Genomic DNA, 14124 nt, shown 5'->3' on the forward strand with positions numbered 1-14124 from the left:
TTGACAATCGATTTTCTTCTTATTATCGAATTTTAAACAATATTCCTTATTTAAATGTTAAAACTCACTAAAAAGTATCAATAGCGATACAAAAAAGTTAATATAATTAACCCTAATTGCAGCAATACTCTTAAACGTACTTGATCCCTAGACACTTTTGATGTGTGTATGTTACACGATAACTTTTGTGAACAGATTTTTGATGATTCTTTTTTGGTGGGAAGAGGGTACCTCAGTATTGGTCCCATTTATTTCTTCAAATTTAAATTTGATTTAAAATTTAAATTTAAATTTGAGAAGAAAATATTCCACCTGTAAGGGTGGCAAACTAGGGGATGAACCCGGTTTCGCGCATTTTCCGATAACCGATTTCAATAAAACTTGGTAAATAGGTATAATTCACGAACTTTTGAGGTTAGTTTTTTAGTATTCTGTATTGAGTTTATAAGGTAAATAGGTATAATTCACGAACTTTTGAGGTTAGTTTTTTATTATTCTGTATTGAGTTTATAATTTGTTTAATACTATTGTCCCAAGGAGTGCGGTGTGCCCTAGCTGTGCGACACAGTTCCCCGGGTGCGCGGTGTCGGCGCGGCCGCTGGTGGCGCCTCACGCCGTCTGGACATGTACCACCTGCGCCTCGCGTGCTCAGCATCATGAACTTGTTCTACGTCACTCTTGTCCTATGTGCCATGCTCAACTATCATAAGCGCCAAGTGCCTATGATAGTTGAGCTTAAATTATTGCACTGTACCAAATTCTGGATAGAATATGATTTTGTACAGCTTGATCGAGAACTCATTAATGTTTTTGGCATTTTGGCAATATATAAAAAAAATTGTAACTAAGGCTTTAATATAGAATTGTGCAATCAAGAGCATATTAAAGGGATGTTGGACTTCAACTGTTCTTATCGAAATTATGACCCGAGAAATAGGGAGCTCCGGGGAGAATACGGGCTCACCGGTAAGGCCAAAGTACGGCGGGCGTCCGGGCCAAGCCCTCCGCCAGTGATACGCCTTCACGGGCGTCTGTTGGACTCGGACTCTGGGTATGGACTCGCTTGTAGTAGCTGCAGAAATGGACATGTTCGTCTGCTCCGTTGATGCGTGGCCGGGGCGCCAGTCTCGTGCTCAGCTAACGCGTCTAAGTAGTGGAGAAGAAATCCAGTCTTGTCGGAGTCCATGGTTAGTCGTTTGAATTTGACACTTAAGGCAGTCTCCGATTGGGGCGATGCCAATCTTGTCAAATTTAGTGCTACCAAAACGCAGGCGTGTCTTTTCTCCACTAAACGGAGTCCCTTTCACCTGACTCCGACTTTTCGTGATATATTTTCTTCTTCGTCTTCGCCTACTTGGAATGGACCTGTCGTCCAATCTGAACTTCGGCAGATACAATGAATCCATGACCAAAAATGCAGCCAAGAAACTTGGCATCCTTTCCAAGGTGAGCCATTACTTCAGACCGGGACAGTTGCTTGAGCTGTATCAAGCGCGAGTCCGGTTGTGTATGGAGTACTACCGCCACTTATGGGATGGCTCTGCTGAATACCTACTGGCCACCTTGGATTCAATACACAAGCGTGCTAAAAGGCTTATAGGTGACTCGGAATTAGCAGAGGCGAAGCTGCAGAGCCTTGAACACTGCCGTAGAGTTGCCAGCTTATCGGTATTGTACCGGATATATCACGGAGTGTGTGATGGAATGGCATAATTTTATTCTGCCTTCCTCTATCTATCATCGGGGGACTAGACATGATCTGGGGACCCCTATGTTGTGGATATTTTCCGGATTCGCACGAAGCGTTTCACTTCCACATTTGTATGGCGAGCGGCTAGGGAGTGGAATTCCCTGCCTGCAGACTTGTTCCCCGAACGCTTTAACTTGGCCCTTTTCAAGGCGAGAGTAAATAGGCATTATTTAGGTGTGCATGTTACATCCTCGACCTCATCGCCACTTTCCATCAGGTGAGATGGAGGTCAAATGGGCACTTATCTTTTATTAAAAAAAAATAGCGGTCTAGATGAGGGCCTTTTCCACCGGTGAGGCGTGATAAGGCGAGGAGAGACGAGAATTGAAATCGCGTCGGCCCATTTCCATGAAGATATATACATAATAGCTCTCTATAATTGTGGATAATCAAGACTCAGTGCTATTCAGTTCATTGAGCGATAAATACGCAGCTGAAGTAATATATGGCGTAAATTATTATTATTAAATAAATGTTAACGGAAGAAAAATCGGATGAAACCATCTTTTTTTAAATCTCAAATCGTAAGTACCCCACAATCTCGCGATTGATATTAATAGTCAACCCTAGCTAGCGCGAGACCGTGCGGGCGCTCGCGAGAAATCTTGTTTCCGTTAAAAGAGTATCATACTCTATTTGGGCAGCAATACGGTTCAATATTACATCAAAAAATATTCCAATTCTCGCCTCGCCCATCCTCGTTAGTCCAGACCATTTCCATCGAATATGGGCTAGTAGAGAATTTAAATTTTATAATACAAATTTTAATTCTCGTCTCGCCTCGCCGGTGGAAAACCACCTTATGAAGAGGAGAGGCGTGGGACACATAAGTTGCCCTTTAAGCTGGATGCTATATCCGGACATAGTCACAGGACACTGCGACTGACATCTCCGGCACTAGCCGGAGAGCTAGTAGAGGATGAAGTAGACATTCTCTCCGGTCCCTCCAGTCGCGTACTGTACACTGACTGATCAGGGGTCAGGACCTTTGGTACCTGTACTTGCACATGATTAGTATCTTTTTTGGATAACCAAGTGGTTGATAGGAATCGAAACACATGCTGAACATACGGGAGCTGTTCTTATGAGCCTCTTGCGAGGCATGTAATAGAATTTATATTTTAAGTGTCAAGCTTCATGTGCTATTGATCCTGTTCCTATCGATAGGTATTTCATTACATTGACAGCATTCTAATCAACCTTCCAATACTATTTCATGGTAATATGAGCGTGAAGACTGTTCACAGTTCCTTCAACATAAATATGTAGAGATAAGAATGTTTGTTCAATTTTAAGAGATTTAAAACATATTCCGTCCAAGAAAGAAGTATGTAGTTATTTACAGAAAATAAATGTTTTTAACATGTAAGTTATTATAAAAAATACAGATGTAATTTTCCCTAAACCTTTAATTTTAAACCAATTTCACAATACATTTCAAACATGTTGCTGAAGTTAATCATTAAACTGACTAGATATTCTGTTAGTCTGCAAATACGGGAAATTAACACGGAATTTCAAAATACAATAATATGAGCAAGATAGACTTATTGAATATTCTAAATGCAATTTATTATATTAGCATGGCTGATGAATAGTGATAAATATACATCCCCATACCTCTAAAATCCAGTTACAATAAACTAATTATCTCTAGAAGTAATAAGGAAATATAAGTATGTAATAAAAACATAACTGCAATCAGTAGATCTTAAAAACTAGGTACCTTTTTTTTTAAATTATTATTTACTCATTGCTAAAGATATTATATGCAGATTTCATTTCCAGTTAAGAATCTAGAGAATATTAGATCACTGCCCAATCAGAGGTGGACTACATAACAACACTTGGCAACTTGAACTACTCTTATTAACAATTCAAATAATTTACAATAAATTGTTAGCATGTCCTTATTAAAGCATGACCATAATTGAGTACTTAACGTTTTAATAGTTGAGTTATTATAAGTATAGAAAGTTGTCATTTTTGTCAACATTTAGTTGGTCCACCATTTCAATGTTATACATGTGTTTCACATTCACTCTAGTTTTTTAACCAACTAATACCTAGTTTTATTGCGAATATAACAGACTAAACAATGAGACTATATTATGATTAGCCAAATTTAAAATCTCAATTTTGGCCACACAGGAATAAAGCATGCAAAATCTTATGCCACCCTTTTAAATAAGTTGGTAGCTGTCCAATTGCCTCTAAAGTAACACAGCACATGCTAAATTATTAGTACAATTAATATGTAACTTCATCACAATTCACAAGTACCACAGTTCATCCAATATCATTATTCATATTACCATCTAGATTATTGCACAAAATTGTTGTTGGGCATATCAATCTTTGAGAACTGTAGGGTATTGTCAATGATTTGGAACAATTCTGGTGGTTGTGGTATCCTCCCAGTTTCCAGTTTGGACCACAGTGGGATGTTGTTGAGGGAAATTTCAAAAGCACCTGAGGAGACTAGTTGTCCTTCAATCATATTGGCCATGAAAAACATCATCATGCAAGCATATAACTTGTTCTCCAAACACCAACTCCACCACGATGGCTGTGGCTTATTCAACCAAGCGAAGATATTCACTCCGCTCAGGATGCACATGATCAAAATCATCTTTCCAAAGCCCTATAATAAAGAATGTAACTGGTTAACATATATACAGATAGGCAAGTATGTACAGTCAAACAGCACATTGAGCTATACCCTTTTGTTCGAGTATCACCTCCAATGCAACAGAACATGATCCATCAATATGTAGCTTGATGTACTGTTATCTTATGTTACAAAGTTGTAGTCAGATTATTTTTTATTGCTTTTGCGTCTTGCTTACTGCTCTTTATTTTTGCTTATATATATTCCTTATTATATTCAAAGTAGCAAGAGTGGATCCATGTCTCCAAGAAGGATATGGTAATGTAGCTAGGCAGCTAATACTCACAATCATCCTTGAAAGATACATGTTGAGGCCAGGTGGATCATAGTTTGCTCCAATAACAGATATTTCTGGGTATTTCTGTTGGATTATCCCAGCATAGTCTTCGAACACTTTTCTATAGCCACAAGAGTAACTAAACAAGATAAAAACACCGTAATTATTATTACAGCTGCTAAGAAAGCCAATTTTGCTAATACAAAAATAAAAGTAATTGTGACACCAAAGATTCACTATTCACGATTCGATTTTGAACATAATTGGTGATTTGTTTATTATAAGGTAAAGCAACATACCAGTAATAAATATTCATGATGTGACCAACTCCTTGGCCAATTTTAGAAATGCTTTCGACATCGTGTTCATTTGCCTGCACGTAGTTATCAGCAGACATAAAGAGACACGTAATTGTAATTACCAACAAACTGATAGAGACACAAAAATTTGTAGTCAACGACATGTTGATCATACGTTAAAAACGTTCTTATAAGCGTAATGTCTATTACAAATGAAAGAATCGTAAATAGTAAAATATATTGAAGGTTATGAGCGATAAGAACGACAGAACGAGTTTGATAAGATTACAATCGTGATTTCGCGATATTTCGTTGAACAAGCAAACAGACAGACAACCAATGGCGGTTTAGTGATGCGCGTATCGCGTTAGGCTTACATAGTTCATGAACTATATACTAACTTAGTAATTTAATCCCGATGGATTGTATAGTTCATGAACTACGAACTATTGTGTGAAGGCGTAAAACAAAACACACTGACAACGGGTGCGGGTCGGGCGCGTGTCGCGTCGGGAGCACGGCAGGTGTAATTTCGTGTATTTATATGAATGACAACATACCACGTCCCTCTCGCGGTTTGTGTCGTCGTCTGTCGTCTGAATTAGACCCGACGCCGCACCGTGCTCCCGACCCGACACGCACCCGATCTGTACACGTTCTCTGATTCTCTGTGTGTTTCACGAACGAATTACGTATAATTCCCGATACTAATCGATATGAACTAGTTGGGCGGTTTTAATAGTTCACCGATCTTTTTAGTTAACGATCTAGGAACTGTCTGCGTTGATAGTTCACCTGTATTTTATTCTGTCAGAAACAGTGCGAGCGGGACAATTAGCGATCTTTCACGACTTTTAGTAACTAGTACGAGTGTGATGCAGTATTGAACGTTGCCATTTCGTTGCCAAGTCTCTTAATACGTAAACACATTATTTAAGCTTGTAAAAAAGTAAGTGCTCAAATTTTTTAGTAGGTGTGGTATGTATTTGAATGTATAATTATCAACCTACGTTTTTTAAACATACCATTCTAAACCTCTAAACATACCAACTAAAATATGCGTCATTCCATTATTATTTTGTAAAAAAGGATATTTAAAAGAATATAATAGAATGACAGTCTTATACCTGTAAATTAAGAAGGAAATATTAAGGACAACGGTACATCAGACTACACATTTTTGTTCGAATATCGCCTCCAGTATAACGGAACAATTTACGTCAATGTGTAGCTTGATGTGCTGGGTGTGTGACCTGTACGAGTTGACAAGACGATCTAAGGTACTAAAATGAACTAGAAGACCGACCTAGTTCAGTTGACCGATTAAATTAACTAGGACCGATACAATTCTCTTTGGGACCGATACTTTTCATTACGGAAAGGCAAAGTTCTTTAGACCATGCAGCCTAGTCTTGTTTTAATTTATATGGTAACCATACTTTTATATTACATACATTGTAGACGACGTAGGTAATGGCATTTTATTCTATTGGAATAATTGGAAAAATTTGGACCGTCATAATATTTTTTTTATTAATAATTTTGGCTTGGATACAAGTCCTTTGAGCCATGTCTTCGTTTAATTATGTTTCTGTATATATGGCCGCCACAACAAGGAAGGCAATTTGAGGCGGCGTGCGTGGATTGACTCGGGATTCCGTAGGATTCCGGAATACCCATATACCCATACGGGCCCGTATTTTAGTTCGAGATTCGTATAATTTCGCATTTTAATCTTCGATTAAGGCACAACAGCACTATCCTATTCCATTTTAAACTAGATTTCACAAAATAATTAAAAGTCAAATTAAAAACGACACTTTTGCCTCCAAAAGGCCCAGAGCGAATCCCAATTAAATAATATTATGAAAATGTCACTTAGGGATGGGCAATTGATAAAAATTTGTCGATACTTAGTAGCAGTATCGATATTTATCGAAATAAGTATATCGATATTCCAATTTATTGATATTTTTCCCAAAGACAATATCCTAACATATTCCCAAACTGTATCTATATTAAGTATATCTATAAGATAAATTTGGGAAATTAAATTAACAGGCCTGAATGCGCTGAAGTTATAAAAAAAATATTGAAGATCATATAAAAGTACTTCCTGTTAACCGAGAAGCGTGTAGGACATTGATGGCTATTAAGGTACCGTATTCATCCAAATAAAAAATATAATGCCATCTCTGCTGGAAACAGCTACATTGGTTTTTTATTGCCAAAATAAACCAATGCAGAATGCAGCAGTTTCCAGCCGAATTAAGTGCGAAGTAAACTTAACAATTTTGTCGATATCGACATTAATAACAACTTTCCCGCATAGTAGATAGTCCCGTGGGGATTCACGTTAATTCTTTTTGTCACGTTTTGTTTGTTAATTAGTAACTGATGTTTTTATAGTATTTAATAGACACACGCTTGGCCACAATCTCATCTGATGTTAAGCGACCATGTGACCGACGATGGGACGCGTTTGCATAAAAAATGCCTATTCACTCTAGCCTTGAATAGCCCCTAATTGTACGTTTCGGGAAATACAGATGCAGTGCATTCCATTCCTTTGCCGTACGCATCAGAAAGGAAAAAACAAAGCGCTTAGTGCGAATATGTGGAATATCATCGACATAAGAATGGAGTGCTCCGGACCTTCTAGTTGACCGAAGGAGAAACGTTGAGGGTGGATCTAAATTAAAAAGTTTCTGCGCATACTCTCCGAAATGTATCCGATAGAAAACCGACAAGCACGCTACTTTTCTGCGATGGTCGAGATTTTGTAGCTTAGACTCCACAAGAGAATTATTGTTAATAAGTCTCTTTGCTTTTCGCTCCACCGAGTCCCAGGCAGCTAACTGGTAATGGGCAGAGCCGTCCCAAAGGTGGCAGCAGTACCCATACAGGATCGAACTTGTGCTTTATACAGATTTAAAAGCTGTTCGTGTGTGAAGTACCGCCTGACCTTGTAAAGTATGCCTTGTTTTCTGGCAGCACTTTTTGCCAAGCACTCGATGTATCGCCCAAAGTTGAAGTTGGATAATAAGTCCAGACCAAGTAGCTCAAGGTGGTCCCTTATCGGTACGGTTACATCTCGGAAAGTCGGAGTAAGGTGTAGGGGACTCCGTTTTGATGTGAAAAGACACGCCTGTGTTTTAGCCGCATTAAACCTGACCCTCTTAGCATCTCCCCAGTCGGAAGCCGCTTTCAGACTCAGGTTCAACCGGGTGATCATCGCCTCTCGCTTACACAGGATCTTTTCGCTGTTGTCTCGGGCGTCTGGCACACAACTCTCTACCACTGTGCTGTCATCTGCGTACCCAAAGATCCCAGGCATCAGCAACAGGTCGTTGATATGCAGCAAGAATAGAGTGGAGAGGACAGATCCCTGAGGTACACCGGCATTTATACCATGAGGAGCAGACGAGCACGACCATCTACAACTACACGGATTAACCTTTCGGATTAACCAGGCTATCATGCCAAACCCTATCAATGTCATGTCATGTCATGTCATAATATTTATCGGCAATATGAATTGAAAATTCGAGAACCCTTGTCTACTAGCTCACGAAGTCATGGCGCCTCATTATATTGATATAATAAATCTGTATTTTTTATACATATATATATATTTATATAAAAAAGACAGTTTTATTATATATATATATATTACACTGCAGTAAACAAATGAAGAAAACAATAAGTGAATGAGTCTCAGACAAAAGGTTTTTACTTACTTCGTTTCATCTTTCGGAAAATGATGATAAACAGCCGTACACAGCACAATTCACGACCATTATAAATAGTAATGTAAAACGATGTTTTATATTAACGTACAAGTTTCGTAATGAATAAATGAAAACTATATTTAAATACCAAAGCCGTCTTCGCGCGGCAACGGCTCGCCGGCAGCCTTGTTGTCGTTTAATCAATGTGACCGGCAATGTGCGGGGTGTGGTGCGGTATCTAAAGCTCGGGAGGGCGGAGAGTGTTCGTTCTCTTTACTTTTAGGCTATACATTTGCAAGCTTCCAGGTTTTCGGGACTTGTCCAAAACTCATAGAGAGGCGATACAGGCGAGTCAACATCGGAGACAACTCGGGTGCACAGTTCCGCAGGACAATCGCTGTTCTGTCAGCGCCCAGATACACGAGGAGAAAGTTTTCGCGCGGCCGCCGCGCGGTCGAAGAGAGGAGTCCGCGGCGGCTGTCGCGCGGTCGAGGAGTGAAGTCCGCGGCGGCCGTCACGCGGTCGAAAAGCAGAATCCGCTCGGCCACTGCGTAGACAAAAAACAAGCTAGTGCCTTCCAGCTAAAAGCTAAATAAATAGAACGTATTTTGCCATGACAGTTCGGTCTCTGAACACGTGCACGCGGTCGCTGAGCGGCGGCCGCCGCAGACTCCGCTCTTGGACCGTGCGGCAGCCGCCGCGGACTCCGCTCTTCGACCGCGCGGGGTGAGCGTGATGAAATTGGTGTCGTATAAATGCGCCCTCAGAGCCACTGGTTTTGTAGACTTCTAATTGTGGTGTTTGCAAAGTAGCGTCAAAACGGGAGTTGGAAGCAAAAAGAGAAACAAAAAGATTTGCTTTCACTTTAGCGGTGTGAGCCAGCGACCCGTCAGCTCTCATTAAAGGCGAAAGGGATGACCTGTAGAAATTCGCTTCGACCGATTTAGCAAGCGACCAGAATGCTTTACTCTCTGAAGGGTATGAAGCTAACCTGGCCCCAATGCGACTAATATGGCCGAAGCGAGCTTTCCGTATCGCTTTTTTGCAGGATCTAGCGGCTTTATTAAAAGCTTTCTTCAGACGGAGAGTTTCCGGTGCTTTGCGATCTCGAGCATCAGTCCAAGCCTGGTACGCAAATTGCTTTAACGTTTCCGCAGAAGCACACTCAGCGTTAAACCAAGGGCGAGCTTTGCCGCTGGAAGAGACTTCGAAATACGGAACAAAGTATTCCATAGCCCGAATAATCACCTCAGAGACGGCAGACGCGCATCACGTCGGAAGAAGAGTGGGACTCTCTAAGAAGAGAGGCCTTCCCACTAAAACTCCGGGGGTGGTCCTCCACGCACCTTGTGGCGGGAACGCGAGGACGCTTCCGCATTCTTCCGCGAAGCCACCGGTGCCGTCCGTTTGCACGGATCCTCCCAGAGTCCAGTGTGGGAATAGTTCAACCTGTTCTCCAAGTCGCAGGGGACTGCCTGGAACACTTGGCAGCCCGCTATCGTCGCCAGGGTCCCTTTATGTTCGAGCGGCAGGATTCCCTGATCCTACGGGAGCGGAAGCAGGTGGGCGTAAGCCCGCCTTTATCGCCCCATTCTCCTCCTGCGGATCGGAGCCGAGAGTGGATCGTCCTCTGGACTACGCTCCGCAGCCTCCTTCTGCGCCATCACTTGCTCGCAGAATGAGGCCCGCCTCCCATGACGCCACGTCGGCGACCATGACCTTGACCACGGCTGGCAGCGAGAGGTCATTTCCCACCACTGCAGCGAAGGAAGCGCGTTGTTGCACCCACGCTTGGCACTCTGCGAGCGTATGGTCGGCAGTGTCCTCACTGCAAGAGCAATGTGACATGCCGGCAGTGGCTCTCTACCGACTATGTGGCACAGATACCTGCCGAAGCTACCATGCCCCGACAGGATCTGCACCAACCGGTAAGTGAGCGGACTGTGCCGCCTGCTTAATCATTCCTTGAGGATTGGACGAACAGCCGCCATAGTCCGCTCGCCCGCGCTCGGTTCCTCTAGCCGACTTCGCCATTGCGCCAGCACTTTCCGTTGGGCGGATCTCCTCCTCGGGGGTCCGTCCTTCTTCCTGGGCTCGTGCGTCTGCGCATCGCCTATACACCTGCACAAGGACCCCAGCATCGAGGTCCCTGGGAGGCGCACCAGTGAGCACTCAAGCCGCTTCGTACGACACGGTGCGGAATGCTCGTATTGCTCTGACCACCATGACCCGCTGTGGCTTACGCAGCTCGGCCTTGTTCGGGCCGGTCAGAGCTCCGACCTACACCGGTGCGCCATATAGCGCCATGGACCTTACCACGCCGGAATATAACCGTCGGCAGGTCACATTCGGACCGCCCAGATTAGGTAAGTCTTCCGAAAGCAGATGCGGTCTCGATTAGCTTGGGAGCCAATCGTCGAAAATGCTCACGGAAGTTCCACCTACCGTCGAGGTAAAGTCCCAGATAGGCTTCACCGCAACGGACACCCCTCCGACGTCAATGCGGGTGCCAGCAGGGCCCAGGCGGCGGCCCCCTCCGGGGTCCGTGAAAGCACAGAGCCTCGGTTTTCTCAAGGGCCACCCTCAGGCCCAGCATTTCGATCCGCTCAAAGACCTGGCGAACACCCGCTGCAACACGTGCCGCCGCCAAGTTAAAGTTCTCCCCTCGGGCTGTGACTAGGGTATCGTCCGCGTAGCAGGACACCTGGAGCCCAGAAGGTTGAACACCGCACCGCATGATCTTACGGCGAATAACGCCATACCGCCCAAGGTATAGGATGGGTCTGTCGCTTAGGCCTACCTGATGATTCTTTTTACTCGTAAATAATGAGCCACTCGGTGATACCGAAGTGCCTCTGAGATACATCCGAAGGGCAGCACATTAAACGTGTTGACAATGTCTAGAGACACTGCCAACAATACGCCATCAAACGCCTCGGTTTCATCCGAGAGCGCTTTGACGCACATGATCACGTCAACGGTTGATTGGCGCTCTCGGAATCCAAACTGGTGATCTGACAGATCGGGGCCTACACTATGCAAGTGGCGGACGATGCGGGAAGCAACGATACGCTCAAAGAGCTTTCCCACATCGTCCAGCAGCACAATGGGGCGGTAGGTAGACGGAGACTCTGCGGGGCGCCCATCCTTCTTGAGGAGAACCAGTCTTACCTCGCTCCAACAGGTCGGGAATCGACCCGACGTGAGACACAACTCAAGTAGCCCGGTTAGATGGGCCCCCAACTCGTCCAGTACTGAGGCCAAGACTCGACCCGGCACTTCATCAGGCCCTGGAGAAGTGCGCTTGACTCGGAGCCTAAGCGAACCAGAACCTAACCTCCACCAACTCTATGGGAGGAACCTTCTCCTCAGCCTCGACCTCAGAATGAGAACCTGCCATTCTTGGAGGAACGTGATCAGGCCTGCCCGTAAACAAAGCCACGCGACACCACGCCCTCCAACAGCTGGGGTTGAAGGGTCTCCGTAAGCTGGGGCGCCTGTGCGCGAAGTTTATGCCTAGCTGCAATTTCGTCAAAGTGCCTGAGCCAACTAATATAACAGAGCTTAAACGTTTTTTAGGTATGGCGAATTATTATCTTAAGTTTGTTTCCAATGCGTCATCAATATTGGCTCCCCTCCACGAATTATTGCGTGAAGGAAATGGACGGAGCGGCAGCAGGCGGCCTTCGACAGGATGAAGTACGAGCTTAGCAGTGAGCGCGTGCTTGCGCACTTCGATCCGGCGGCGCAAATGGCGTTAACCGTGAACGCGGGACCGGACGGCCTGGGCGCGGTGCTGGCCACTGTCGACGCCTCCGGCCGAGACTGCCCGTTGGCTTTCGGCTCGAGATCGCTTTTGCAAAGCGAACGAAATTATAGCCAGCTGCAAAAGGAAGCTACGGCTATTGTGTTTGGTGTGAAATGCTTTCACCAATATTTGTATGGCCGGTGTGATCTTTGGTTTGTGGTGTGATTGGCAATTTTTGGCGGAAAAGGTGGAATTTCAGTTACTACTGCGTCGCGGTTAATCAGGTATGCAGTTTTTCTTTCTGCGTACAATTATAAAATTCATTACACTTCGGGTAAAGAAAATCCTGTAGCGGATTTCTTTTCAGGGGTCTATTGAAGTAAGACGGTTCGAATTCTCACGAGGACACCGAATTGTGGACACCGGCTTTACATTCCCTTCAGTTAGTAGGGTTGCCGGTTACCTATAAGGATATTCGTGAAGCTTCAGCGAATGACCCTACTCTTAAAACCGTGATTAAATATGTAAATCATGGTTGGCAAAAAATGTAAAAATGTTTTACGGTATTCATTCTGTAACAGTAAACAAATTTAGAGGTGGAGAATGGTTGCCTTCTACGAGGTCATAGAGTCGTGATTCCAACGGTTCACAGGAACGACATACTACAGGAGTTACATCGGGCTCATCAAGGGATTGTCAGATCAAAGAGTGCGGCGTATAGTGGCCGGGAGTCGACCGCGACATCGAGCGGACCGTAGGCGCCTGTTCCGTGTGCGTGAGCGCTGCCACCTGTACCGCCACGCGAGCTGCCGCAGCCGTGGCCGCGGCCTACTGCGCCATGGTTGCGTATACATCTTGATTATATGTCGGGATCACAAGGAACATACCTTGTCGTTATTGATGCGTTTAGCAAATGGCTAGAATGTTTTTATATGAGTTGCGGCACCGCAACGAAACACCTTATATTAAAACTCAAATTTCTGTTTCGCGGTCTACCTGAAACAACTGTGTCCGACAATGATACAAAAATTTCCTCCAGTGAATTTATTGAGTTTTGCAAAACTAACGGCATCTCATCTCATACATGACCTCTCCAATATATCATCCGTGTAGTAACGGTTAGGCGGAAAATAGTGTCAGGACGTGCAAAAAGATGATTAAGGCAATTTTAGGAACCTATTCATTTAAGTATAAAATTAACGAAAAGTTACAAGAATATTTATTTGAGTATCGCAATGGTACACATTGCGCCACAAGAGTTTCCCCAGCTAGATTAATGCAGCGGGACAGCAGGATACTGCAGAAAAAGCACATGAAGCGGTAGATGGATCTGGCATAGCCCGCTGATGTTCGCGTCTATGATTCACCCCTTCCCAGTGATAGGGTTTTAAGACCTAAAAAGAAAATTAATTATAAGATTTGATAAGACCCTATTTTTGATACTTGTTGCTTGTGAATTTACTTCTAAAGGTATTGTATGTTTCCTACTGTAGGTTCCCCAGCTAATGGTGATGGAGATGATGTATTCGATGGTTGTCTATGACGAGTGTTGTCTATGACTTGACGTGTGAGTTTTATTTTTTTTAGTTTTTATTTTTTTTATTTTTTAGATTAAAATCCGTTCCTGAAATGCATGTGTTTCATTCGT

The 14124-nt window shown here is 43.6% G+C and overlaps 2 protein-coding genes across 3 annotated transcripts in view; one reads left to right on the top strand and one right to left on the bottom strand.

Moving 5' to 3' along the window:
• Nucleotides 1-1011, top strand: part of LOC113234192 (WD repeat-containing protein 35) — an 18752-nt gene extending 17741 nt beyond the window's left edge. The window contains exon 22 of the mRNA XM_026469496.1: nt 538-1011. Coding sequence (XP_026325281.1) covers nt 538-709 — 172 coding nt within the window. The 3' untranslated portion in view covers nt 710-1011. The remainder of the gene's footprint in view (nt 1-537) is intronic.
• A 2130-nt stretch (nt 1012-3141) lies between these two features.
• Nucleotides 3142-5524, bottom strand: LOC113234204 (thioredoxin reductase-like selenoprotein T homolog CG3887). Of its 2 annotated transcripts, XR_003310778.1 has the most exons (4): nt 4998-5518; nt 4708-4837; nt 3996-4394; nt 3142-3332 (listed from the first exon to the last, which is right to left on the bottom strand). XR_003310778.1 is itself a non-coding variant. In XM_026469502.1 (3 exons), exons 1-3 carry the CDS (start codon nt 5168-5170, stop codon nt 4074-4076), a joined length of 624 nt encoding a protein of 207 aa, XP_026325287.1. In that variant the 5' UTR covers nt 5171-5524; the 3' UTR covers nt 3424-4073. The 2 variants fall into 2 exon arrangements, 1 of the variants encoding a protein (XP_026325287.1); XM_026469502.1 differs by lacking the exon at nt 3142-3332 and having other exon boundaries at nt 3424-4394; nt 4998-5524.
• Nucleotides 5525-14124: the final 8600 nt, after the last annotated feature.

The sequence above is a fragment of the Hyposmocoma kahamanoa genome, unplaced genomic scaffold (assembly GCF_003589595.1).
Source record: "Hyposmocoma kahamanoa isolate Upper Pololo Valley unplaced genomic scaffold, ASM358959v1 102, whole genome shotgun sequence".
NCBI classification, from domain to species: Eukaryota; Metazoa; Arthropoda; class Insecta; order Lepidoptera; family Cosmopterigidae; genus Hyposmocoma; species Hyposmocoma kahamanoa.

Coding starts and splice junctions, on each gene's coding strand:
- LOC113234204 (XM_026469502.1), bottom strand. CDS start 5,170: ATGATCAACATGTCGTTGACTACAAATTTTTGTGTCTCTATCAGTTTG. Junction 4,838..4,997: donor ATCATGAATATTTATTACTG/GTATGTTGCTTT, acceptor TATCTTGTTTAG/TTACTCTTGTGGCTATAGAA. Junction 4,395..4,707: donor TGTATCTTTCAAGGATGATT/GTGAGTATTAGC, acceptor TCTTTATTATAG/GGCTTTGGAAAGATGATTTT.